Source organism: Puma concolor, chromosome C1 (assembly GCF_028749965.1).
Source record: "Puma concolor isolate L17-30 chromosome C1, mPumCon1.1.hap2, whole genome shotgun sequence".
NCBI classification, from domain to species: Eukaryota; Metazoa; Chordata; class Mammalia; order Carnivora; family Felidae; genus Puma; species Puma concolor.
In genome coordinates this window covers 31097835-31125589 of record NC_141674.1, presented here as the reverse complement: position 1 = coordinate 31125589, position 27755 = coordinate 31097835, and the positions used below count along the sequence as shown (strand labels likewise).

At 46.2% G+C, this 27755-nt stretch overlaps 1 protein-coding gene across 1 annotated transcript; it reads left to right on the top strand.

Annotated features, from left to right (window-relative positions):
* The first annotated feature begins 129 nt into the window (after positions 1–129).
* On the top strand, positions 130–27585 carry PPT1 (palmitoyl-protein thioesterase 1). Its single transcript, XM_025931216.2, has 9 exons — positions 130–288; positions 4972–5081; positions 5304–5431; positions 5742–5812; positions 7816–7918; positions 22005–22095; positions 23350–23448; positions 24735–24806; positions 26042–27585. Exons 1-9 carry the CDS (start codon positions 165–167, stop codon positions 26162–26164), a joined length of 921 nt encoding a protein of 306 aa, XP_025787001.1. The 5' UTR covers positions 130–164; the 3' UTR covers positions 26165–27585.
* The last annotated feature ends 170 nt before the right edge of the window (positions 27586–27755 follow it).

Below are 27755 nucleotides of genomic sequence, written 5' to 3'. Positions count from 1 at the left end.
TAACAGGGAAAAAGCACACAGAAGAACGTCTGATGTGCAGCAAGCGTTGAATGACCCGGGGCATTCATTTTGATTGATGGTGGCGGGCGGGGGGTGAGCGCGCGGTCCGCCCCCGCAGGCGCCGGGTCCAGGCCCCGGGAGCGCGGTCACGTGATTGGGTCAAGATGGCGTCGCCCAGCTGTTTGTGGCTTTTGGCCGTCGCTCTCCTGCCGGGGTCTTGCGCGGCACCTGCACTGGGGCATCTCGACCCGCCGGTGCCGCTGCCGCTGGTCATCTGGCATGGGATGGGTGAGTGAGGGAGGAGAGAAGCAGGAGGGTTTGGCGACTCCTCTTTCCCAACCTGGGTTCGCATCGGCAGAGTGCGAGGTGGAGAGCGAGGACCGTGGTCGCACAGCAGCAGGCTGGCCCGACGTCTTAGGATTGGGGGTGCGGTGGGGGGGCGGGGGGCTCCTCTGCATTGGAAAGGAAGAGAGGAGAAGGCGCTGTCTTTTGGTGAGCTCTGGCAGAGACCCGTGCGCTGCGTTAGGGTATTTTGGGCGGTTCTTGCTTAATTCTCACGGCGGTGGCGTCAGGGTGCAGCGTCTGGCACTTGAGGCAGCCCTGGCTGTGGCTGCATGACCAGGACATCCATCCTTTTATTCATTCGCACATTGAATAGAGATTTGTTAGGTACCTAAGGTTCATGTTTCCATTTAACACGTAGTTATTAAGCACCTACTAGATGCTGAAGATAAGACCGTGATAAGACCGTGAACTAAACAGACCAAAGTCTTTGCCCTTTCTGAACTTATTTTCCAGGGGGAGACACAGACTATAAAGAAATAACTAAAACATGTAATATGTTTTAATTTTTTTTTCAACGTTTATTTATTTTTGGGACAGAGAGAGACAGAGCATGAACGGGGTAGGGGCAGAGAGAGAGAGGGAGACACAGAATCGGAAACAGGCTCCAGGCTCTGAGCCATCAGCCCAGAGCCTGACGCGGGGCTCGAACTCACGGACCGCGAGATCGTGACCTGGCTGAAGTCGGACGCTTATCCGACTGCGCCACCCAGGCGCCCCATAAAACATGTAATATGTTTTAAATAAAATGGTGGCAAATGCAATGGAGAAGAGTAAAGCCGGGAGTGAGAGAGAAATGGAGATGGGGGCTTGCAATTTTATAAGCAGGGTCAGGAAAAGATTCACCCAGAAAGTGACATCTGTGCAAAGAGCTGAAGTGGATGAGGGAGGATACCCTGTGGATAGCTGGTAGAAGGAACAGCAAATGCAAAGGCCCTGAGGCAGAAGTATGTTTGATATGTTGGAGGAACAACATTCAGGTCAGCGGGGCTGGAACTGAGTGAGCAAGGAGAAGAAAATAGGGGTTTAGGTTGGGGTGGATGGGGATGCTGGGGCCTACAAAGGGAGTTGGCTACAATGAGTTGGAAAGCCCTTGAGGGATTTGAGCACTTGAGTAACATAATATGACTTACACTTTAAAAAGGACCACTCTAGTTGCTATATTAAGAATAGGTTGTAGAGGGACACAGACATTTGCAGGGAGACAAGTTAGGAAGCAATTGCAACAACTTAAACAAGAGATGGTGGTGGCCTGAAACAATATAGTAATAGGGGAGATATTGAGAAGCGGTCAAAGTTTGTGTATCTTCTGAAGGTGGAACCAATGGGATTTATTAACGGATTAGATTTGGGATGAGCAAGAAAGAAAGGAGTCAAGGATGATTCCATGGTTGGGGGCTGGACAAGTTGAAGGATGAAGTTGTCATTTTACCAAAATGGGGAAGCCTGTACGATGAGCAAATTTAGGGTAGGGAGAAGATCAGTAGTCTGCTTTTGGACTTACTAGATTTGGGATGCTTGTTAGACATCCAGATGTTGTAGAGCCATTTGGAGTGTGGAGTCTAGGACAGAAATACAAGTTGGAGATTTATGTTGGGAGCCTTCAGTGTGTGGCTGGCATTTAAAGCCATGAGACTGAGCAGGATCATGGGAGCGAGTGTACACAGAGGAGAGAAGAGGTGTAAAGATTGAGGCCTGAGGCGCTGCCAACATTTGGAGGTTGAGAGGAGGAGAAACTAGCTAAGGAGACGGTGGTGGTGGAGGAAAGTCAGAAGAGTGCAATGTCCCGGAAGTCCAATGAAAATGTTTCCAGAGGAAGGGAGTAATCAGCTGCATGGAATTTTATCAACAGGTCAAGTGAGAACTGCTTATTGGATTTAGCAATCTGAAGATCACTAATAACCTTAACAAAAGCAGTTTTGGGGGTGCCTGGCTATCTCAGTTGGTTGAGCATCTGACTTGTGATTTCTGCTCGGGTTACGATCTCACGGTCATGAGATCGAGCCCGGTCTTGGGCTCTGCACTGGGCATGGAGCCTGCTTAAGAGTCTCTCTCTTTCCCTCTGCCCCTCTCTCCCACTCGCACTCTTTCTTTCTCTCTCTAAAACAAATTAAAGTAAGTAAATAAATAAATGAAATCGTTAAAAAAAAAAAAAAGAAAAGAAAGAAAGAAAGAAAACCCTGAAGAGGAATTACAGTCAGCAAATATAAACAGTTTTCTCAAAGCTCTGTGCTGGGTTCCAGGGCTACTACAGTGGAGTTAAAAGAAGTTATTATGAGACAAATAGAGGATGCTTTAAGCCTCAGCTTTTCCTTCTTTAAAAATGAATTCTTGGGGCGCCTGGGTGGCGCAGTCGGTTAAGCGTCTGACTTCAGCCAGGTCACGATCTCGCGGTCCGTGAGTTCGAGCCCCACGTCAGGCTCTGGGCTGATGGCTCGGAGCCTGTTTCCGATTCTGTGTCTCCCTCTCTCTCTGCCCCTCCCCCGTTCATGCTCTGTCTCTCTCTGTCCCAAAAATAAATAAACGTTGAAAAAAAAAATTAAAAAAAAAAAATGAATTCTTAAGGTTCCTCTTAAGTTAGAAATGGGATGATTAAGCTCAAAATGGAAAATGATCTCAGCCTACTTCTCCAACTGAGCGGCCAGTCACTTTTCTTCCAGTTCTTGGTTTTAGTTCTTTGAAACAGGAAAAGAAACAGGGCTGGGAGTAGGACGAGGCAAGGAGACCCCTACATTGCAAAAGTTAAGAAGGCACTCACTTTCTAGCTCGTAGAAGTTCAGGGTCAGCACTTGCACGAACCTGCGAGTGAGTACCTCCTGAAATTTTGTGCCCTAGGCGTTTCACTTTTCTTTCCCTAGTCCTAGTCCTTGAGTTTGATTCCTAAGTGCTCTTGACTCTACTAACCCCAAATGTTCCAAATGATAAGGCAGGGTAATATGCACCTCTGCTTACTTTTCAGTTATGAATTCGGTGTCCCAACTGTATTGTGTGGGCTTTTGAAGTTTGTTATTACTTGAGAAAACACGAGCCACGCAAAAAATGGTTTTTTTTTTTTGAGGTGAAATTCATGTAACCTACAATTAACCATATTAAGGTATGCAATTCAGTGGCATTTAGTGTATTCATAATATTGTTTTACCAGCGCTCCTCTCTACTTTCAAGTTTTTTTCATCATCCCAGAAAACACTGTACCCCGTAAGTAACCACTCTGTTCCCCACTCCCAACACTTCCTGTCCAATGTCCAATGTCCAATCTGTTTTCTGTCTTTATGGATTTGCTGGTTCTAGATATATCCTATATAAAGGGAATCAAACATTATGTGACCTTTTGTGTTTAGCTTTTTTCACTTATAATAATGTGAATTTAGTGTGAATTTAATGTGAATTTAGGTTCATCCACATTGTAGCATATGTACGTATGTATGTAGCATGTGTATTTCTTTTGTTTTTTTACAGCTGAATAATATTCCGCTGTATGTGTCTACCACAATTTGTTTACCCACTCATCCATTGGTGGACATTTGTGTCACTTCTACCTTTTAGCTATTATGAGTAGTGCTGCTGTAAACATTGAGGTACATGTTTCTGTATGGGCATGTTTTAATTTCTCTTGGGTAGATATCTAGAAGGGAAATTGCTACATCCTATGGTAATTGTTAGGGTTACCTTTTTGAGGAACCACCAAACTTTTCACGATGGCTGCATCATATTACATTTCCACCAGCAATGTACAAGGGTTCCTATTTCTCCACATCCTTGCTTGCTACTTTCCAGTGTTTTAAATTAAAGCCATCCTAGTGGGTGTGAGGTGGTATCTCATTATAGTTTTGATTTGCATTTCCTTTTTTAAATTAATTATTTATTTTAGTGTTTATTTTTGAGAGTGGGGAGGGGCAGAGAGAAAGGAGGACAGAGGATCAGAAGCCAGCTCAGCGCTGACAGCAGGGAGCCTGATGCGGGGCTCAAAGCTCACCACCGGAGCCAAAGTCGGTCGCTCAACTGACTGAGCCACGGGGTGCCTCGATTTGCAGTTCCTTAATGACCAGTGATGTTGAACGTGTTTTCATATGCTTGTTGGGCATTTGTATATCTCCTTTGGAAACATGTCTGTTCAAGTCCCTTTTCCATTTTTAAATTAGGTTAACTTCTTGTTGAGTTGTAAGAGTTCTTTGTGTATCCTGGGTATTAAACCGTTATCAAATATATGATTTGCAAATATTTTCTCCCTTTTTATTTTTTTCCTTTTGCAAATATTTTCTCCCTTTTTATTTTTTTCCTTTTGCAAGTATTTTCTCCCATTCTGTGTGTTTCACTTCAAGAAAAATTTTTGTTTTTAATCTTTATTTATTTTTGAGAGAGAGACAGTGTGAGCAGGGGAGGAGCAGAGAGAGAGGGAGACACAGAATCTGAAGCACGCTCCAGGCCCCGAGCTGTCAGCACAGATCCCAATGCGAGGCTCGAACTCACAAATCGTGAGATCATGACGTGAGCTGAAGTCGGACGCTCAACCGACTGAGCCACCCAGACATGTCATGTTTCACATTCTTTATAATGCCCTTTGAAGCTTAAAACTTTTTAAAAACTATGTAACCTGGTTCATGAATATCTGCCATTGTCTTTGTTGTCTAGGAGACAGCTGTTGTAATCCCTTAAGCATGGGTGCTATTAAAAAAATGGTTGAGAAGAAAATACCTGGAATTTATGTCTTATCTTTAGAGATTGGGAAGACCCTGATGGAGGTAAGGCCCTTCACAGCTCTGTTCCTTTGAAGGTTTGCTGACTGATTTCATAGAATGTACTATTAAAATGCTTTGTCTTGCATTTTTAGCAGCAAATCTTGCAATGATACTTTAACTCTTGAGTGGCTTGTGTGCAGATTCCAACGAAACAAATTTGCCTTCTTAGAGAAGACACCAGTGGTGGTTCTCATCCCCATCCTTCCCCTGTGGCTCCTCTTTTAGGATGTGGAGAACAGCTTCTTCTTGAATGTCAATTCCCAAGTAACAACAGTGTGTCAGATTCTGGCTAAGGACCCTAAATTACAGCAAGGCTACAATGCTATGGGATTCTCCCAGGGAGGCCAATTTCTGTAAGTCCTGTTCGGTGATGTCATACGACTTACGTGGGATTGAATTTTTTTTTCTTTCATTCAGATCTAGCCACTCCTCTAATTCTTTTGAGCTCTTCATCTATCTTGGAAGGAACACTATTCTAAGATGTCTCCATGTAAAAAGCTTTATGGAACTTTATTTTCTGTGAAAGAATAAGGATTTGTTTGGCCATCTGGGGGAAATCCTGACACTCCCTGGCTTTGGGGAATCACAGGGAATGAAGTAACTTCATCTGGGAAGTTGGTGGTTGATGATACATTTCCATCTGATAATCCTTTTCTCCCCCAGGAGGGCAGTGGCTCAGAGATGCCCGTCACCACCCATGATCAATCTGATCTCGGTTGGGGGACAACATCAAGGTAACCTTGGCCTCTTTGTCTCCTTTTTTCTCTGTTCTAATCCACACCACCACTTGATTTTATTTATTTATTTATTTATTTATATTAAAAAAAAATTTAACGTTTATTTATTTTTGAGACAGAGACAGAGCATGAACGGGGGAGGGTCATAGAGAGAGGGAGACACAGAATCTGAAACAGGCTCCAGGCTCTGAGCTGTCAGCACAGAGCCTGACACGGGGCTCGAACTCACAGACCACGAGATCATGACCTGAGCTCAAGTTGGACGCTTAACCGACTGAGCCACCCAGGCGCCCCTGTTTATTTATTTTTAAAAGTGTATTTATTTTGAGAGAGAGCACACACGCACACCCGCGTGTGCATGAGTTGGGGAGGGAGAGAGAGAGAGGGTGAGAGAGAATCCCAAGCAGGCTCTGCACTGTCAACACAGAGCCCAGCATGGGGCTTGGTCCCACGAACCATGAGATCATGACCTGAACCGAAATCGCGAGTCAGATGCTTAACTGACTGAGCCACCCATGCTCCTTGTTTTTAACGTTTTTATTTATTTTTGGGATAGAGAGAGACAGAGCATGAACGGGGAAGGGGCAGAGAGAGAGGGAGACACAGAATCGGAAACAGGCTCCAGGCTCTGAGCCATCAGCCCAGAGCCCGACGCGGGACTCGAACTCACGGAGTGCGAGATCGTGACCTGGCTGAAGTCGGACGCTTAACCGACTGCGCCACCCAGGCGTCCCAGCTCCTTGTTTTTAAAAAACACAAGTGTTATTCAAATGCATGTTGGTAAAAACCTTATCATTCATTCAGTCAACAAACATGTATTGAAAATCTGTAAGACAGACAAGGTCCCTGTCTTCAGGAAATTAACATTCTAGTTGGGGGGTAGGGAAGAAATAGACAATGAAGCAAGGAAATAAATAAACACAGAGAGTGAAAACTATGATCAAGAAAAAAAAAAATAGGACAGGGGGTCCCTGGGTGGCTCAGTCAGCTAAGCGTCCAACCCTCGGTTTAGGCTCAGGTCATGATCTCACGGTTTGTGGGTTGGAGCCCCATGTCTCTCTCTGCCTCTCTCTGTGCCCCTCCCCCAGTCATGCACATGCCTGCTCTCCCTCTCTCTCAAAATAAATAAACATTAAAAAAAAATAGGATAATACTTAAGAGACAGGGCAGTGGTTAAAGGTGTGGGCTCTAGAGCCAAACTGCCTGTGTTCATATCCTGACTCTTAGCACTTCGTATCTAACCTTGGGCAGAGTATTTCATCTTCCTGTTTAGAAGTTTCTTATCTGTAATATGGTACAAATAATGATTTCCTCTCTTCATGGTCATGAAGATTAAATGAATTATTGCCAACATATGGTTGGAACTATGCCGGGCACCCCTGAAAATGTTATCGATGAGGATGATGAAGGTGGAAGGTGTAACTGGGGGAAGGGTAGGAATTGGGGTTAGGCACTACTTGAGTTAGGGGAGTCGGATGTGACTTCCTGAAGCTCCGACCTGAGAGATGAAATGAGTCCAACCACTGAAGCAGTGAGAGAGGAAATACATCTACCAGGGAACGGCCGGTGCCAAGGTCCTTAGGCAGAAAAGAGTATAGGAGCGTCAGGGGGAAGCTGGTTATGGTATGCATGCTCTACGTTATCTTCTTTTTTAAGTGTTTATTTTTGAGAGAGAGAGAGAGAGAGAGAGAGAGAGAGAGCAAGCAGGGGAGGGGCAGAGAGAGAGGGGAACAGAGGATCCAAAGTGAGCTCTGCGCTGACAGCAGAGAGCCTGATGTGGGGCTCGAACCCATGAACCGTGAGACTGTGACCTGAGCCGAAGTCAGACGCTTAACCAGCTGAGCCGCCCTGGTGCCCCTCAATACATATTTTCTTGAGGAATAAGTGAACAAGATCAGAGGTTAGTTCAGGTCTGTTTTGTTCCTCACAGTGCCTTGCACATAGTAGTTACTCAGTACACAATTCTTGAAAGAATGGATATTTGGCTTCTGCTGTTGTAGGTGTTTATGGACTCCCTCGGTGCCCAGGGGAGAGCTCTCACATCTGTGACTTGATCAGAAAAACACTGAATGTTGGGGCTTACAACAAAGCTGTTCAAGAACGGTATGTATGGTTGGCTAAAAAAAGATACAGAACTGTCATTGCATGAAAATATCATGCTGACTTTCATGGTAGCAGTGATTCCAGGAGTAGGGGCCAGTGATATTCAAATGAGAGGCTTTTTTTAAATATCTCTGTGCTATCTATTCAGTTATATTGTAAACCTAAAACTGCTTTAATACTAATTTTAAAAAGGAAGGGAGGGTATTCTTTTAATATGCATATATATAAAGTTTATTTTATTTATTTTGAGAGAAAGAGGGAGAGAGAGAATCCCAAGCAGGCTCTGCACCATCAGCGTAGAGCTCAACATGGAGCTCGAAGTCACGAACTGTGAGATCATGACCTGAGCCAAAATCAAGAGTCAGGCACTTAACCAACTGAGCCACCCAGGGTTTTCTTAGGGTATTTTTTTTTTAATATAGAAAGAATGTAATTAAAAACAAAATAAATTTCCATCTTAAAAAAACTAACAAAAGAGCCTTTAAAAAAATCCCAAGGGGTGCCTGGGTGGCGCAGTCGGTTGAGCATTCGACTTCGGCCGGGTCACGGTCTCGCGGTCCATGAGTTCGAGCCCCGTGTCAGGCTCTGGGCTGATGGCTCAGAGCCTGGAGCCTGTTTCCGATTCTGTGTCTCCCTCTCTCTCTGCCCCTCCCCCGTTCATGCTCTGTCTCTCTCTGTCCCAAAAATAAATAAACGTTGAAAAAAAAAAAATCCCAAGCCCAAGAAATTACCGTATATATTTTGGAGGACAGATTCTTTGTGTTGTCAGTAACGAGGGTTTAGCCTCCTATGTCAGTGTTTGCAGCTACTCAGATGTGTTTGGATATTTAAAAATGTACAGAATCACTTTTGGAGTGTATTCTTTTCAATTGTTTCCAAACTTAAATTGTACATCAGAACCCCTGGGAAATTCATTAAAATGGATCCTGGGGCTTCATTCCTGGGATCAGAGATTAGATTTGGATTTAGTAGGTGTGGAGTATTCTAAACAATAACAGATTTGGCATCGACTAGTATGGCTCTGGTAGCTACCCTACAGGTTTTCTTTCTTTTTTTTTTTTAACGTTTATTTATTTTTGAGACAGAGAGAGAGACAGAGCATGAACAGGGGAGGGTCAGAGAGAGGGAGACACAGAATCTGAAACAGGCTCCAGGCTCTGAGCTGTCAGCACAGAGCCCGACGCGAGGCTCGAACTCACGGACCGCGAGATAATGACCTGAGCCAAAGTCGGCCAGTCAAGCAACTGAGCCACCCAGGTGCCCCTACCCTATAGGTTTTCAAAGCATATCATTCTTGTCTAATACCAATTCTTCAATACAATACTTCCTTGAAGCCATTTTCCAGGGTTCAGCCTTGCCAGTGACTCACATATGGAAACAACTACGGCTAGCTCTCTCTTCCTTTCCTACCCTTTGGCTACGTGCACAGCGACAAAGCTGTGTTGGGTCAGTAGTGCCACCTGGTGGTCAGTGGTGGTCAGTGAAAGAAACTAAGATACTTTTTTTTTTTTTTTAAGATTTTATTTTATTTTTCTCAAATCCACCCAATGTGGGGCTCAAACTCATGACCCCGAGATCAAGAGTCACATGCTCCACCGACTGAGCCAGCTAGGCACCCTGAAACTAAGATACTTCTATGTCTCCACCCCCTTTTCCATTAGGCATCTCAAACCTCTGCTAAGCTTTACCCCTAACTGTTTTGACTAGTCACAGCTCGATTGTCTATATTCTACGTGTTCTCTCTGCTCATGGATATGTGTGACTTCTTTAAACTTCATTGTTATTTATTCTTTACTTATTATTCTTCTAACTCTTGCCCAGATGCCTCAGAAAAATTCAACGTTTTCTTTCTTTGTGTTTCTTTTGTGAACCAAATACAACCCTTGGCAATCAGAATTATTAGTGACTATAAATGAGCAGTCATGGCGGGGAGCCAGTCACATGTAACTGATTAAAAGTGGTAGATTGATGTGTTTGTCTTCACTTCCTCCTTTTACTGGAATAATAATCAACTAGTAGCAAAAGAATAAAAAGTAATAAACCCACAAGGGCAGAGAAAACAGGAGAGAAGAGACAATAAAAGATGTCAACATGTTTTTAAAAGAAAGCAGATGAATGAGTGATAATTGTTTTAGCAGAAAACGTTGAAACCTTGTATGTCTATAGAAGGATGCACTGACAAAAAGGGAACAGATTCACTTTTTATAGCTCCAGAAAGGGTCAGGAATGAGGTGCATAAGATCCTTTGGAAGGTAGAGATAAGTTCCTGGGGCTAAAAACAGGACTTTTTGTTGGGGAAAAATTTTTCTATATAAGGAATGATCAAACCGCCGGTTCCCGTGAGTGCACATCCAAGTGATTGCTCCTCCCCCATTGTGACAAAAAAAGCAAAATTTATTCTCTGGAGCAATTTAACTAGAGAAGTGCCAGCCTCTGAGACAACAGGCACAGGATGGTGGTAAGACACCACATAGAAAACCCACGCCTTCCCCCTTCCCTCCCACTCAGTTCCCAGAATGGTAGCGTTGAGGCTTCTTACCTGCTAGGGTGTTGTTCAGCGGCAGGCCCGTCTCTGGAAAACCTGACTGGCCCCAGAGAAAAGATCTACAGGTTGATGTTTTGGAATCCTCCAAGATGATAGGATTCCTCTTGACCCCCCTGACGTGAAGCCACCAGGAGGTAGGCTCTGTTCTCACATGAGGAGCCTCCAGTCAGCTTTTGTGGTGTCTGTATAAACCATGAGCCCGGACCCCCAGTCAGACATCTGAGGAAAGCTTCTAAGGTGAAAGACAGACCAAAACCAACAAAAAGTATAAAAAGCAACTTAGAAAGAAAAGATAGCAGTTCAAGGAGCCAAAGAAAACCTAAAAAAAAAAAAAAAAGCCTATAATTATTATCTTTGGAGATAAAGAATTATAATCCAGGGCACCAGAAAAGAATGTGAATGAAACCACCAATCAGAGAGTAAAAGAGAGATCCTGGAAATTAAAAATAAACAACAACAACAAAAATGTGAGCGCAATATGGGAATATGCACTTGAGGAAATCTCCTAGAAATTAGAACAAAAACTCAAAGAGGTTAAAAGGAAAAAAAAAAGAGAACTGACAAAATGAAAGACATTTAGCTGTTTGGGAAGTCCAGTTTCTGACCCATAGGAGTTCTGAAAGTCATCCAGAGGAAAAGGGTGGATTGGAATTATCAAAGAAGCAATACAAGAAAATTTCTCCGGTCGACAGGACATGAGTTTCCAGACAGAAAGGGCTCACTAAGTGGTTAGGGCAACAGTGAAAAAAGATTCACGTTGAGGTACGCTCCTGTGAAATTTCAGAGCACCGGGGTAAAGAGGAGACCCCAGGGAGGCCGCCCACAGAATCCGTACTACTGACCGCCCCTCCTGCCGGCAGCACTGCTAGCTAGAAGGCAGTGATGCAGTACCTTTGTGTCCTTATTTATGTATATGTGTATTTATTCATGAGGGCATGGGGAGGAACAGAGAGAGAGGGAGAAAGAATCCCAAGCAGGCTCTAAGCTGTCAGCACAGAGCCCAATGTGGGGCTCAAACTCACAATCCGTGACGTCATGACCTGAGCTGAAGTCGGATGCTTAACCAACTGAGCCACCCAGTACCTTTGTGTTCTTTTTTAATTCTTTAAATGTATTCATTTATTTGTTTAGGGAGAGTGAGTGAGCACAAGCAGGGGAGGGGCAGAGAGAGGGAGAGACAGAATCCCAAGCGGGCTCTACGCCATCAGCACAGAGCCTGATGCGGGGCTCGAACTCACAAACTGTGAAATCATGACCTGAGCTGAGATCAAGAGTCAGATGCTTAACCAACTGCACCACCCAGGTACCCCACCCACGCACCCACAGTACCATTGTGTTTTAAGGGAGAGTGATTTCCATCCTAGAATTCTATGCCCAACCTTCAAGGAGCAACCAGATGTGAAGGGAAAATAAAGACCTCTTCAGACATGGGAGAAAAAAAAGAATGCCCCTCTTTCTAGGCACCTGTTGGGAGACACTCAGTTCTATCCCGTCTAGTTACGTGGCCTAGTATGTCTTCAAACCTCCTCCTCTTCCCCAGCATGGAGTACGTGGTAATACTTCCCTGCACAGAAATTCAGTGCCGTGCTCAGTTCTTACCAAGTAGGCAGGTTTGGGCTGTTACCACTAGTGGTGTTGTGTTTAAAGTATTTATTCAATTTGAACTTCCTGTTTCTGTTATTTATTAAGTATTGCAGTGGTTTTGTCTTCTTTTAGTTGCAGTTCTAAAGCATTCCATTCATAATTCCATCAGCTGTTGCACTGCAGTTTGCCAGGCCCTGTGGTAGGTCTGGCAGATAAAGGGAGAATGAGACAATGACGGTCCCTGCTGTCATGCAGTAACCTGTCAGTGGGGAAAAGGAGGCTCCAAGTGAACAGAGGCAGGGACCACCCCTAACAGTGCTAAGGCCATGGTGGAAAGAAACAGGATGCAGTGGCGGAGGGTAGTGGAGGCCGTATCTACTCTGGACAAAATGGTCTTTGGAGAATAGGTATTGAGGCCGGGATCTGAAAGATGAAAGGGAGCACAGGAGGAGCTAAGGGAAGAGCCATCAGGCGGAGGGAACAGTAGGCACAAAGGCCTGATCCTGGGACACCTTGGGCTCGTTCTAGGCCCTGGCAGCAAGTTTAGTGATAGACGGGAGAGTTGGCAGGGGCTACATCGGCAGGGACGTGCAGGTCACGTCGGCAGTTTGGGTTTCCTTCAAAACATCAGGAGAAGCTACTGGCAGGTTTTAAGCAAGGGAGTAACATGGCCCGATCCATGTTTTTGGAAGGTCTCCACTGCTTTGTAGAGAGCAGATTGGAAAGTGGGTAGAGGAAAAGCAGGGGCTGTTGCAGCGTCTTGCTAAGAGGTGCTGGTGGTGTGGACGCTCAGTGAGATGGAGAGAAGTGGAATGACACGAGATACGTTTCATAATGGAGCTGAACTAGACTGCAAGCCAGGATACATCTCAGCATGTATCGCATGGTTTCCCTGGGGAACGGATTCTGAGTTCTCACCAGTTCATTTACAGATTGATGCTTCTCTAATTTTATGGGGTTGCTTTTTCTTTGTAAAGTTTGTTTTATATTTCTATGTATATCTCCGGTTAGCAGATGGTCAGTATGAGATTTCAAGAGGCAGGTAGTCCCAGTAGAGAGGCGGGAAGGGGGAGGTGAGGGTGTAAAGGGACAGAAGGAGATTGTGTTCTCCTGGCAGTATGTTCCTAGGCTGCCCTTTGTACCCAGAAGGATTCTCGTTGCAGGCGAATAACCAAACCAAAGTAAATTTTTAAAGTAGTTCATAGTCTGTTGGTGCTCAAGGTTTCAGAGGTTCTAGAATCGAGGAATGGGAGTCACAGCCAGCCAGGCCCATCTGTCTCCAGCTGGCATTGCTGCTGCCTCTCTCCACGCACACCACCCTCTCTGGCCACTCACATGGCAAAAGGTGGCCTTGCCCGGCTTCCAAGTTTTTGGGTGTTTTTGTTTTTTTTTTAAGTTTATTTATTTTGAGAGAGAGAGAGAGTGATTGAGCAGGGGAGGGGCAGAGAGAGGGAATCCTAAGCAGGCTCTGCGATGTCAGCACAGAGCCCGATGCAGGGCTTGAACTCACAAACCCTAAGATCACGACCTGAGCCATGAGACTGGATGCTCGACCAATCGAGCCGAGTTGGATGCTCGACCGACAGAGACACCCAGGTGCCCCAGCTTCTAAGTTTTTAATCATCTCTGCTTAGGTTATTATCTCAGGCGAGGCTGGAATCTTCTGTCCCAGTCCAGATTCTTGAGGAAGGGACCATGCCCCAGCTCAGGTCAGGTCTCTGTCATCGACTGTGGCCACAGAAGTGGGACCTTACATACCAGTTATACTTGCCCCTGTAACCAGGAGGGGCAGGGCAGGAAGGATACAGTTCCCAGACAAGGGAGGGTTGATTTTGACTTAGGCAGGGACCCCTCAAGATGTCTTCTACACTGTTGAGATCATTCAGCCTTAGCAAAGCAAATTTAATGGAGTACTCTGGGAAGCTAGTGAGGGAGGCCTTTTCCCGCACCAGCCCCTGGCCAGGCTCAGTGCGGGCAGCGGCGAGGAATGGTGAGGGTGACCGTTCTCTCTCACCTTGTGGATGTGAAGTCTGCCTTCTAGTTCCCCTTTGAGAAGCTGGCAGCCCTTCCTGGGTTTCTCCTTCTTCCAGTTTCCACCTTGCTATCCTGTGCTCATCCCTGCCCCAGGGAATACTGCATTGTTGCCCTGGCCTCAGCCTTGGCCTCTCCTCTTCCTCTGGGCCAGCTCTGCTCTCCTAAGTGGCGCTCCCCTTGGTCTGCGGCCCTCAGCCCTGCATGCCCCGTGCTTGGCAGGGCCTCTGCCCCCAGCAGCTCTCATAGAGCGCTCATCCACAGGTGTCCCACTGTGCCCATGCCTTCACCCTCAACTTGCCACCCCCTTTTCTGGAAATACTGAGGCAGCCACTGAAGCTCCCTTAGGCACTTTTTAACTGTTCAAAACAGTATAAGGAGTAATGTAATCTGAGACCTAAAATTAATATTTTGTCGTATTTGTCTCGGATATTTCAAGAACTGAAACATTTCAGATAACACTGACTTCTACACATCTCTGCCAGGTTCCGTTCTCTGTCCTCCTTCTCTGGTGACAACCATTGTCAAGAAATTAGAGTAGTAGAAGGGCGCCCAGGTGTCTCAGTCGGTTAAGTGTCCATCTCTTGGTTTTGGCTCAGGTCATGGTCTCACAATTTGTGGTTTCGAGTCCCACATCAGGCTCTGTGCTGACAGCTCGGAGCCTGATTGAGATTCTCTGTCTTCCTCTCTCTCTGCCCCTCCCCCGCGCCTGCCGTCTCTGTCTCCCTCAACATAAATAAATAAAACTGAAAAAATTCTGTCCATTAAAAATATTTTGTATATTTATATACATATCTATCCTTAATAGTATTATTTTATATATTTAAAACGTTATGAATATCTTGTGCACTTTATGCTGCAAATGAGTTTTTCACTCAATATTATGTTTTTGAGATCTAAACATGTGGTTACATATACATCTAGTTCATTTGTCTTTTTTTTTTTTTTTAACGTTTATTTTTGAGAGAGAGAGCATGAGTAGAGGAGGGACAGAGAGAGAGGGAGACACAGAATCTGAAGCAGGCTCCAGCCTCTGAGCTGTCAGCACAGAGCCCGACACAGGGCTGGAACTCATGGACTGAGAGATCATGACTTGAGCTGAAGTCAGACACTTAACCGACTGAGCCACCCAGGCACCCTAGTTCATTCGTCTTGACTGCTACATGGCATTCTGTATTCTGTGACTACCACAGTGTATTGATTTCCATATTACAAACATTTTGGCATTTCTAGTTTCTCATTATAACAAACAACTTTGAGAGAACACCCTTGTGTTGAAAAGCCCAGTCTATCTTCCTGCGTGTCTCCTTTACTTTTACACCACCACTGTACTCACACAGGACACTTCACTTCCGGTCACCAAATGTGTGGTGGTTTTCCTACACCGATGAATTCTCTGTGACATCAGCTGGGTGTCCTACAATTTAACTCAATTCTGACACTGTCTACCTGGAGGTAGCGTCAGATCCCGCAGGTGAAGGGCTCCCACAAGCCTACCAACCCCCCACATGCCCATTGCCAGTAGTAGGTCTGCGGGTTACCCACAACCTCTGTCCGACTTGGCTGCAAAGTGGAGGTTCCCTCTCAGTTTGACTAATTTGCTAGAGTGGCTCGCAGAACTCAAGGAGACATGTTTACCAGTTTATTAAAGGGTATGATAAAGGATACAGTTGAACAGCCAGATGAAGAGATACACTGGGTGGGGTCTGGGAGCACTGGGGTCCCAAGCGCAGGAGCTGGGGTGGGTACCCTTCTGGTGTGGATGTGTTCACCAGCCTGGAAGCTCTCTGAACGCCTACTTCAGAGTTACTAACTCCATTTCCAGCCCCCAGCCCCTCTCTGGAGAATGGGGAGCAGGGTTGAAAATCCCAAGCTTCAGGTGGAGGTTTGGTCTTTCTGGTGACCAGCCCCTTCCAGGAACCACCTAGGAGCCCACCCAGAGCCTCCTGAGTAGGACAAAAGATGCTCCCAGTATTCTTACATAACACTTAGGAAGTTACAAGGTTTTAGGAGCTCTGTGCCAGGAACCGGGGTTGGAGACCAATATATGTATTTTCTATTACTTAGCTGTCCTCGTACAAGAATTTACTAGCAGAATTCACATGTAGACTTTTAGTGATTCATTGGGTAATTTGGGGAATGCTCCGTAACGTCTCTGCTTTAGTTTCATCATCTGTAAAACAGAGCAGTAAGTATACCTTACGAATTGTAAAGAAGGTTAAATGAGTTAATAGGTGTAGAGTGTTTAACATAGTAACAGTACTTCGAAAACACTCAGTGCACTGAGCTGCTGTTTTGGTGGTTAGCATGTGCATTTTAGGCTTGACTGGGTATTGCCAAGGTGGTTGTACCAATTTCTGTTCCCACCAACAGAGTGTGAGTGTTCCTGTTTTCTCCAGTCTTTTTTTTTTTTTTTTTTTTTTTTTTTTAAGTTTATTTATTTACTGGGGCTCCTGGGTGGCTCAGCTGGTTAAGCATCCAACTTTGGCTCAGGTCATGATCTCACAGTTTGTGAGTTCGAGTCCCATGTCAGGATATGTGCTGACAGCTCAGCTTCAGATTCTGTGTCTCTCTCTCTCTCTTTCTCTCAAAAAGAAACATTAAAAAAAATAAAATGCTTCATAAACATAATTTTTTAAAAAGTTTATTTATTTTGGGAGAGAGGGAGAGTGAGTGCAAAAGAGAGAGCACGTGCGCGTGCGAGTAGGGGAGGAGCAGGGAGAGAATCCCCAGCAGGCTCTGTGATGTTAGTGCAGAGCCCGACGTAGGGCTCGATCCCACGAACTGAGAAATCGTGACTTGAGCCAAAATCAAGACTTGGATGCTTAACTGACCAAGCCACCCAGGCGCCCCTCGTCTTACTAACTTGTGATCCTATGTCACATGTCTGTCAGTCAGATGTGTGCAGAATGGTTTTGCATTCCAATCTGTATGTGCTGTTGGACAGCTTGAACATCCGTTCACATTTGTTGTCTGCTCAGGTGTCCCTTTTCTGTGAATTGCCTATTCTAGTTTTTGCCTGTTTTTCAGTTGGATGCTCTTTTTCTTACTGATTTGTAAGTATATAGATGCATGTGCACACGTATTATGAATACTAAGCCTTTCTTTGTTAGGTATGTTACACTTAACTTCTCCCAGCCCGTGGGTCATCTTTTTACTTGTGGTGTCTTCGTTTCATGTAACAGGTTTTTTATTTTATTTTTAGTTTTTTTTTAATTTTTAATTTTTTAGAGAGAGACAGTGCATGGGGGCATGCACTAGGGGGAGAGGGGCAAAGGAAGGGGGAGAGAATCCTAATAAGCAGCCTCCATTCCCACATGGGGCTCTGTCCCATGACCATGAGATCATGACCTGAGCTGAAATCAAGAGTTGGATGCTCAGCTGACTGCAGTTTGGTTTTTTAGATGGTTTTATTGAGCTACGATTCACATACCATACAGTTCTCTCATTTAAAGTGTATAATTCATTGGGTTTGGGTGTATTATATTACTTTTTTAAGTTGTGGTAAAACATATATATGTTTATAGATGTTTATATATAATATGTTTATATTATATATAAAACATAAAAATTTGCCATTTGAATCATTTAAAAAATTTGTTAATGTTTTTATTTATTTTTGAAGGAGAGAGAGAGACAGAGAGAGACAGAGAGACAGAGAGATAGAGCATGAGCAGGGGAGGAGCAGAGAGAGAGGGAGACACAGAACTCAAAGCAGGCTCCAGGCTCTGAGCTGTCAGCACAGAGCCCGATGTGGGGCTCGAACTCTCGAACTGTGAGATCATGGCCTGAGCTGAAGTCGGATGCTTAACCAACTGAGCCACCCAGGCGCCCCCCGTTTGAATCATGTTTAAGTGTACAGTTCAGGGGCATTAAGTACCTTCACAGTGTTGTACAACCAGCATCTGGGGCAGTGCCTTCTGACTTGGATTCAGGCCACTTTATCAGTCCTTCTGACTGATGCACAAAGCTATTCTCCTCCCCATATTTTCTCCCCATATTTTCCTCTCATTTTTTTAAAACGTTTTGTTTTTATTCTCATGCTCTTCATCTACCTGGGGTTTTCTATGCTTGAATCTGTTTCTGGGCTGCGCTTCTGTTCCATTGGCTTATTTGTCTATTTCCACCCAGCGACCACACTACTTCAGTTACTATAGCAACGTTTACCCAGTTCCTCTTCAAGTCTTGGCTGTGCTTGGACTTTTATTGTTTCATCTCGAGTTTATTTATTAAAAAAATTTTTTTTAATGTTTACTTATTTTTGAGAGAGAGAGACAGAAAGACAGAGCTTGGGTGGGGGAGGGGCAGAGAGAGAGGGAGACACAGAATCCAAAGCAGGCTCCAGGCTCCGAGCTGTCAGCACAGAGCCCGACGCGGGGCTCGGACCCACAAACTGTGAGATCACGACCTGAGCTGAAGTCAGACGGTTTCACTGTGCCCTTCATCTGGAGTTTAAATTATTTCAGATTCTACCAAAACTCATCTTGTGATTTAGATCAGACCTTCTTAGCGTTTGGCCATCCCCTCAGCGCACGCTCTGCTGCATTCCTTTCGCTCCCCTTCAGGCGCGTGTTCCTCTTACTCTAGGACTTGAGCAGCATTTCCCCTTGCGGACTCTGCGGGAGCCTGCTGGTAAGCAGCTGGCTTCAGAGCGTGGGAGAGGAGGGACAGAAGGGGATGGTGACAGGTCTGAGAGCACTACCTTTTGTGGAATTTGTGCCACGCATGGACACACTACCGAGCTTTATGGCTCTTGTTTAATTTTCACAACAACCCTGCAAAGAATCCGGCTCAAGGGGCGCCTGGCTGGTTCAGGCAGAAGAGTCTGCGACTCTTGATCTCGGGGTCGTGAGTTCGAGCCCAGTGTTGGGCATAGAGATTACTTAAAAAATATAATTATAATCCAGCTAAGAGAGGCAAATACCCATGATTCCAACCTGGGTCTGTGCAATACACGGCTGTGGGTGCTGTGTGCACCCCACGGTCCGCAGAGACAGTACGCATGTATCGTGGTTAAGAGCAAGGCTTGGGGGGCCAGACTGCCTGCTAGGCTCTTCTGGCTTTATTACCTCCCAGCAGGACGACCTCGGGCAAGCTGCTTAATCACTCTGGGTATGGCTGCCTCATTTGTAAATACGAGGCTAATAATAGCATCTCCCCTATGGAATTCTTGTCAGGATTAAATAGGTTAATGTGTGTCAAGTGCTTAGAAGAGGCCCAGTGTATGTAAGTGCTGTACTCATGCTTCTACTATTGTCTCTAAGCCACAGTGGCTAGAGCAGGCCTCAGGGATAGAGGCTCCAACTGGGGGTGGTGGGGAGTAGGGGGTGGGGGTGGGGGTGCCTGGATGGCTCAGTCAGGTGTCCCGACTTTGGCTCAGGTCACCCATCTCATGGTTTGCGAGTTGGAGCCCCACACTGGGCTCCTGGCTGTCGGCACAGAGCCTGCTTTGGATCTTCTGTCCTCCTCTCTCTCTTTAAAATAAATAAACGTTAAAAACAGAAAGATGGAAAAAAAGGCTCCAACTTCTGGGGCGCTGACAGCCTCGTGAGCGGGCTGCATTGGAAAGAGTGTGGACTCAGACAGATTTAGGCTCCTAGCTTACCTTGTCTGTGACTGTGTAGCGGTTTTGAGAGAGGTGCTTAACCTCCCTGAATTTGGCCCTTCACTGGTGCAAAGGAGGTGATAATAGTACGAGCCCATGTTTCTTTTCTGCCTCCTGAAGAACCGTCCGCCTCCCCCCACGTCTCCACCTCCCGCAGCACTTCAGCTTCTGCTCAGCCTCAGGCCCTTCCCCCCACTGCTGCCTGTGCACCCAGCTTCTCGCAAACCAAATGTCCTTCATTTCTTCCTGTTGCCCCTTCTTAGCTCTGTTTCCTTTTCACACAAAAAGGTGACCTTGGACTACCGCCTTTTCAGCCATTGGGCTCCCCGCTGTCATTCTGGGTGTCCGGAACCTGGTCTGGCAAGATCCAAAGACATTTGCATTTATTCACTTGACATTTAAAAAAAAAATTTTTTTTTTTAAGTTTATTTATTTATTTTGAGAGAGAGAGCATGCACCAGCAGGGAGGGGGCAGAGAGAGAGAGAGGGAGTGAGAGAATCCCACGCAGGCTCTGCTCTGTCAGCACAGAGCCCGACGTGGGGCTCGAACTCACGAATGGTGAGATCATGACCCGAGCCCAAACCGAGAGCCAGACGCTTCACTGCCTGAGCCACCCAGGTGCCCCTCACTTACCGTTTTTTGAAGGAACTCTGGCCACCTGTGTGGACGTGTGTGTGCTCAGGCTCACCGCTTCTGAGCATTTGACACTGTTGAGCGCCCACTCCTGAAGCTTCTTCCCTTGTTCTCACCGTCCTGCCTTCCCTTCTGCTCACATCTCCACATCCTACCCCTCCTTCAGCGCCAGCCGACTTGTTTTGGAGCTTGTCTGGCATCCCTGTCTCGGTCCCTTCCCTTCGGCAGAGCCGTCCTGCTGAGCGCCAGCCAGCGTGTCGCTGCTGAGGGAGCTAGTCGTCCTTGGGGGGACAGGGAGCCAGCTCACACAGGGTGAGCGACCACAGTGTTAGACCGGTGCCGATGTCAGTATTTCATAAGTGGTCGGAGTTCATCACATGTTTAAAAATCAGTGAAAACTAAACATTGAGAGCACGAGCAGGGGAGGGGCAGAGAGAGAGGGAGACACAGAATCCGAAGCAGGTTCCAGGCTCTGAGCCGTCAGCACAGAGCTCGACGCGGGGCTCGAACCCACAGACCGTGAGATCATGACCTGAGCCGAAGTCGGACGCTTAACTGACTGAGACATCCAGGCGCCCCACTTCCCAAACATTTATAAAGAAATTATAGAACATCCCTCTGACTGCTGACGGGCTGACAGCGCCCCCCCTTTGACCTCAGTCGCACCTGCCCTGGGCGTGAGGAGCGCTGACCTCTGCTGCTTCCACTGGGCTCTCATGCCCTCCTGCTCTGCTGAGTGGAACTTTCTGGATCATCACCTCTGAGGCAGCTCTTCCACTCAGGCTGGAGAGCTCGTGGTGTAGAAATGTTTCTTTTTTCCCCTGCCAGCCTGGGCTAGAGAGCCCCACCTGTGTTCTGACTCCTCCTTTGCCCCAGAGGACTTCTCCCGTCAGGTTCATGCTCAGCTCTCGGTGGAAATGCTGCGGTGTGGATCCTGGTGTGGATACGGGAACTGAGTGGAAGTGCCTGCAGGGAGGACTTGGGGAGGGGTCAGCGTGGGTGGGGGAAGGCCCGGAGGGGAGGGGAAGCAGAGAGACTGGAGGGAAAGTAAAAGGACGTGAAAACCTGTCTGAACTAATGCTATAAACAACACCAGATCCCTGCCTCTTGTCTTTAAAAATCGTGTGACCTACCAGAATCCTGCACACTAGTGTCATCGGTCAACGATAGGAAAAACGCTTTGTGATTGAAAGGTTAGACCTCCCTCCCAGCCTGAGGATGGCAAGGTGGATGAAGAGAGAGTGATGGGATGGTTGGGTGCAGAGGAGACAGAGGTGGTGATGGCTGAGTCTCTCGGGAGGAATGGGAAGCAGAGGAGGGTGAAGGAGGTGGGGTTGTGGGCGGGACAGCCTGTGCCACCCTGACCTGGAGCTATAAGTGTGGTAGGGCTCACGGCCATGGTGAAACCAATATTGATGAGTCCTTTTCCTAACTCTGTGGGACTCTTGTATCGTGCTAAGTAGCACTTCCTTGCCTCCGGTGTCTTGTTCATGGGGCTCTTGAACTGTTTCATCGGTGGAAGGCTTGTCTGCTCTATTTACGGGCCAGGCCTGGGACTTGGTGGCTCCGATCTTTTGTCCTTTTGAAGTCTCTTTGTGCACGGTCCCCTAGGCACAGGGGCATGCACCCAGTGCGCTGACTGACCTGCAGCTCGGTCCCCTTCACTCATTCCTTCTTCTTCCTGCAGCCTGGTGCAAGCAGAATACTGGCACGACCCCATAAAGGAGGACATGTACCGCAACCACAGCATCTTCTTGGCAGATATTAACCAGGAGAGAGTAAGCACCCATCCCAGGCTGCCATCCGTAGCTGTGCATTCATTTTGCTTCTGGGGCAGTACGAACAGATCAGCTGTGACTGTTTACCCAACGTATCCTGGGCAGAACCTGGGAAGCAGAAGTTCTGTTTTTTGGGAGGCAGTGCTCTTCTGAACTTTGTTTCCTTTTAGGAAGGCTGAGATTCTTCTGGCTTTCTCCCTGTAGGTCCTTTTCCTTTCCTTGTGTTGAAGAAGCAGGGTAAGCTCAGCAGGTTGCTGGCTGGCTTAAGTGGAACTTCGCAGCTGCTGTCTTACTGAGGGAAGCCTTCCTAGTGGGTCCCTTTGGGGTCAGATTTTCTCGGAAGCAAGATTTACTTAGAAGAGAGACTGCGGAGTGGGTCCCAGGCATGAGCTTGGTTTGAGCGATTCTGGTAAACTACATGGCTCAATTTATAGCGGGCTTATCTCGAAATTTTTGGGTTTTTAAATTTTTTTTTTTTTTAATTTGAGAGAGAGCACGCGCATGTGCATGTGAGCAGGGGGACGGGCAGAGGGAGAGATAGAATCTTAAGCAGGCTCTATGCTCAGCACAGAGACTGTGACCTGAACTGAAATCAAGAATCAGATGCTCAACCCACTGAGCCACCCAGGTGCCCATTTTTGTTTTTGAAAAATTGTATTTATTTATTTTTGAGAGAGAGAGCGAGCGACAGAGCACAAGCGGGGGAGGGGCAGAGAGCGAGGGAAACACAGAATACGAAGCAGGCTCCAGGCTCTGAGCTGTCAGCTGTCAGAGCCCAATGCGGGGCTCGAACCCACAAACTGTGAGATCATGACCTGAGCCGAGGCCGGATGCTCAACGGACTGAGCCACCCAGGTGCCCCCGATTTTTGTTTTTTAAAAACAAAATTTGAAGGGCAGTAGGGGAGAAACAGAGTAGTATTGCAGAGCCACTCAGAATGTGTAGTTTCTCATTTTGCCTTGGCTTTCTCTGGGTAGTAGCCTTTAACCTGTGTGATGGATGGCTATAGAGTGCAGTGACAGACTCATGGCTGCTGGCGTCTGTGTGCTCTGGTTGGTTGGGGTATTGTCAGATAGGATGGTAAGAAAAGGCTGTACAAGATACATTCTGGGCAGGGAGCTGGAAAAGCAGTCCATACCATGGAAAAGAAATATGGTGGCCCAGGGTCGGGGAGACCAGAGCACTGAAAGGCTTTAACATCCCTGCTGGAACCTGATGATGTTGTCCCTGAAATACTGCTGGCCTTTCCTCCAGGGTGTCAATGAGTCCTACAAGAGAAACCTGATGGCCTTGAAGAAGTTTGTGATGGTGAAATTCCTGAATGATTCCGTTGTGGACCCAGTGGATTCTGAGGTGAGACACTGTATGGGCACAGCAAAACATGCCAGGAGACCGAAGGAGTAAATGGTATTAAAAAACAGCTGCCTGCTGGGGGAAAAACCTTCAGTCTCTTTCCGCCACCTCTTGTGTAGCTTAGGGCGTCTTCACCTGAGGTCTAGAACTGGGACAGTGGGGGCTGGAACCCCCGCCACCTGAAATTGTGTGCAAAATTATGAAGTTGTGTTCTCTGAAGAAAGGTCTAATGCTTTTACCACATTTTCCAAGAGACCTGTGACCCAAACCACCAGCCCAAAGTCTGTAAATCCCTGAGGCTGGCACGCAAGGTCTGCCTTGACCTGTCCTTTCAACTCAGTCTTCCTTCATTACCCGCTTCATACACTAGGATCAAGCCATCTTGTACTTCTTGAAGTGACCCAGAGTTGGCCTGTGTTTCTTTTACTTGCCTTTGTTCATGCTTTTTAGTCTCTAGAGTTCCCTTCCCTGGGCTTTTCCACCTGATGAGCTCCTATTCATCTATCAAGGCCAAGCTCAAGTGGTCACTTCTTCCATCCAGGATGCCATCCCTATTCCAAATAGAATTTGCTCTCTCTTTTGCAGAATCATCACATTATGTCAGGCCACCAGGGACTAGCGAACTACAGCCTGCTGGCCGAATCCAGCCTGCCATCTGCTTTTGTATGGCCCATGAACCACTTTTTAATGGTTAGAAAAAAAATCAAAATATCTGATGACATAATTATATGAATTCATATTTCAGGGTCCATAAACAAACCTTTATTGGAATACAACCATATTCAGTTTTAATTTTATTTATTTATTAGTCATATTCCTTTTTAAAATATCGTCAGTGGCTGCTTTTGTTTTAGCACTGGGTAGTTGTACCCACGTGGCCCTTAAAGCCTCAAATACTTTGTATCTGGCCTTTACAGAAAAGTTTGCTGGTCCTTGTGCTACACAGTTGCTTCTGTGCCTCCGTAGACTGTTGAAAACAGGGGCCATATATATATATATATTTTTTTTTTTTTCCGGGTGTGGAATTTAGCACGAGGATTTTCACAGCACAGCATAGGTGCTCAGTAATTGTAGGAAACAGGAATTCCGGAGAATTAGAAAGTTCTGGGGAAAGATGAACTCCTCCCTCAGGATCCACCCTGAAAAAGAGATGACTCAGATAGGCTCTATTTTTATTCTTCGCTACAACTTTGTGATACTGTTGGTTATCTTAACGACCAGCCAGTCTCAGTCTGACAGTGTGTGGCTGTGTATCTGATCTGACCTTTCTTCCTCGTCTCCTGCAGTGGTTTGGATTTTACCGAAGTGGCCAAGCCAAGGAAACCATTCCCTTGCAGGAGACCACTCTGTACACACAGGTAACTGGGGAGGAGAAGGGTGCTGTTTTTTTCCGCTTCTGGTTCCTGAAGCTGCTAGGTTCTTTGGTGATAGACCCGGTCCCGTACACCTGGGAGCTGTGGGTGCCCGGAAGCGTCCGGCTTTGATACGGGTGAGGCTTGTTAGGGTGCTGGTTGTTACACCAGCTTATCAGGCGCCGGTTTACAGAAATGTAGATCCCAAATGAAAGACCTGTACCTTGTGGTTTTCAAGTATGCGCAACGGTCACATCATCTCCATCTCCTTCCTTCTGATAAAAAGGTTCAGAACTGGCTTCTTTTGCTGCTGTGCAGGGTGCAAATCCAAGAATCCCCCGTGCATCATGAAAACATAGGAGAGGTGTTACTTTAAAACATGAACAGATACGAAGTCCCATCTTGAAATTTAGGGCGGTGACCGGGGGAGCTCCTGCAGGAGCCCGAAGAAGCGCAGTAGGCCCCCCGCTGTTTCTCAAGCAGAGGTCGCACCATTTCATGACCTTTAGTTCTGGAGCCTTCCATGCTGTTGGGACTCTCCCAAAAGTCACAAGTGCTGTCTGCACCACTTGCCTTCAGAGGCCAGTGGTCTCCTCTCTTAGCTTTTCTCCTGCATCTGGTGCCCCAGCTTGGGTGAGATCAAAGGAAAGGGAAGCTGGGGTCTGTTGAGCTTTGGAGATTACAACTAAGAACCTCCCTATCGTGAAAGCCAAACCGATGGTAAGCTACAAGCAACACTCCGGCACCGTCGACTGCCCGTCCTCCCGGCCGTACGTGTTCTGTGGCACCGTGGGTAATGCCATCCTCAACTGCAGGATGGGAAAGCGTCTTGAGGTTTGTTATTGAAGGGTTGGCTGTGTTTTAAGTTAATGTTTTCCTGTCTTTGGCTCAGTCTCACTTAACTGACATTTTGAGGCAGTTTTGTCTGTGGCTTGCCCACCCCACATAGGTGGTCCTCCAGAAGCTTTAGGAAAGTTTCAGAAAGAATATAGAACTCCAGACAACAGTCTCAATTACATGTGTGTTTCGAATGCTTAGGAGGAAAACTGGAAGGAGGTATCCTTTTTGGCATTTTCGACAGATAGTACAGCTAAATTTTACTACGCAGGGCAGAGACTGCGTAGTAAAATTTATTTTTATTTATTGCCAATGAACATTTATTGCCAATGAACATTCTTTCTATTTTAACTGTAAAACTTTTCATTAGGCCTCTTGACTAACTATGGCCTTTCTCTCTGCAGGACCGCCTGGGGCTAAAGAAAATGGACGATGCTGGCCAGCTAGTGTTCCTGGCTGTAGAAGGGGACCATCTTCAACTGTCGGAAGCATGGTTTTATGCCCACATCATACCTTTCCTTGAATGAAACCCTTGTAGTTTGCATCAGAGCTCAGGGAGCCCCAAGCGCTTCTGAACCAGTAGGAGACAGTTCCCCTCATGCCTCAGCCTGAGCTCACATCCAGCTTGCAACTAATCCTTCCCTCTACTTATCACCTAACATGCCCTGCTCAGAAAGATCTAAGATTCGAACCTTATCCTTTGCCTCATCCTATCAGCATATGGTGTTGAATGCAAGTTTAATTAGTTAATAACCATGCATGGAGATTATTTTACAACCCCTCAATGTGGTCAGGCTGTCTTAGGAAACAGAGTCTGCTGCAGATCAGTGTCAGAACTGTGCCCAGGCCCAGAAGAGGCTGAAACTAAAGCAATTAGAGTCTAAAGGCAGACACCTTGTTCAGGAAAACCTAGCCGCATTTCAAGCCAAGAGGTAGCCGGGATCCAGGCCCGAGGTGACCATAAATGCTCTCTCAATTTTGCGGGTGGCGATTCAACCAGCGCTTTTTAAAGTATTGCTTAATGTTTCTGCAGAATTTCTTGAGGCTACTCTCTTTTCTCAGTATATTGTCCTGTGGTAGCATTTGATCTGTTCTGCTAGGCCACCGTCTGGTCTCGGTAGCACTCTTTGTGTCCCTTCAGGTAGTGATGAATTAGGTGCTCTGTCACAAAAGGAGGGAAGTGGCACCCAACTGGATTACTTAAGGGAGGGGAGGGGGGTGTACATCTTGCTTAACTTAGGGGAGTGAAAAAATTGTACAAGCAGCAATAACACTGTTATGTCAACTATACTTGAATTTAAAAAACAATGTACAAGTAGAAATGAAAAATGACAAGGCAGCTGGTTCTTCCCATTCCATCCTTGATTAACCTGTCCTTTCTCAGTATGACCAGTGGTCTAGATTCTAGAGGCACTCTGTTGCTGGTGTTAGCAGACAATGGGAGGAAAAAGGGGAAGAGATCAGGCTAATTCCCATCTCAAAAAACCGTATTTATCAGTACGCTGTAAACTATATCTGATGTATTTGATGAAAAAAAGGATGATTTGCTCAAAAAGTTTGGGGAACATTGTATACACCTTTTCTCCTGTTGGAGAGCAACTCACATTCGAATATTAATGACTCAGAATTCCTGTTTTTAGAGTGAAGAAAACTAACCTTAATCTACTGTTTCCCACACGGAGCATGGACATCTTGGCCGCCCCCTCCCCACCTAGAGAAAACCTATCAGCACTTCCTGGAAGACTGTTCTTCCAGAATGCCAATTTGAGATATGATAGCTATGCAGGAGGGAAGCACCTTGTTAGTGCTGCGAACTTTACCCTTTATGACTTTCCCCTCACCTTTCTCAAGCCTTATTTCTCAACTAAAAGATGAGGATTAAGAGTAACAAGTGGGGGAACATGAAAAAAGTTTTATGACATTGTCTAAAATAAAGAATAGTTTCTTATCCTTAGTGTCCTTTTTCTTTCTTTTCAATATTCTTACATACACCTCAGGGCGCCTGGTTGGCTCAGTCAGAACATGTGACTCTTGATCTAGGGGTTGTGAGTTTTGAGCCCCATGTTGGGGGTGGAGCTTACTTCAAAAAAAGTATTAATCTCTATACAGCAAATACCA

Coding starts and splice junctions, on each gene's coding strand:
- PPT1 (XM_025931216.2), top strand. CDS start 165: ATGGCGTCGCCCAGCTGTTTGTGGCTTTTGGCCGTCGCTCTCCTGCCG. Junction 5,432..5,741: donor TCCCAGGGAGGCCAATTTCT/GTAAGTCCTGTT, acceptor TTTCTCCCCCAG/GAGGGCAGTGGCTCAGAGAT. Junction 5,813..7,815: donor GGTTGGGGGACAACATCAAG/GTAACCTTGGCC, acceptor CTGCTGTTGTAG/GTGTTTATGGACTCCCTCGG.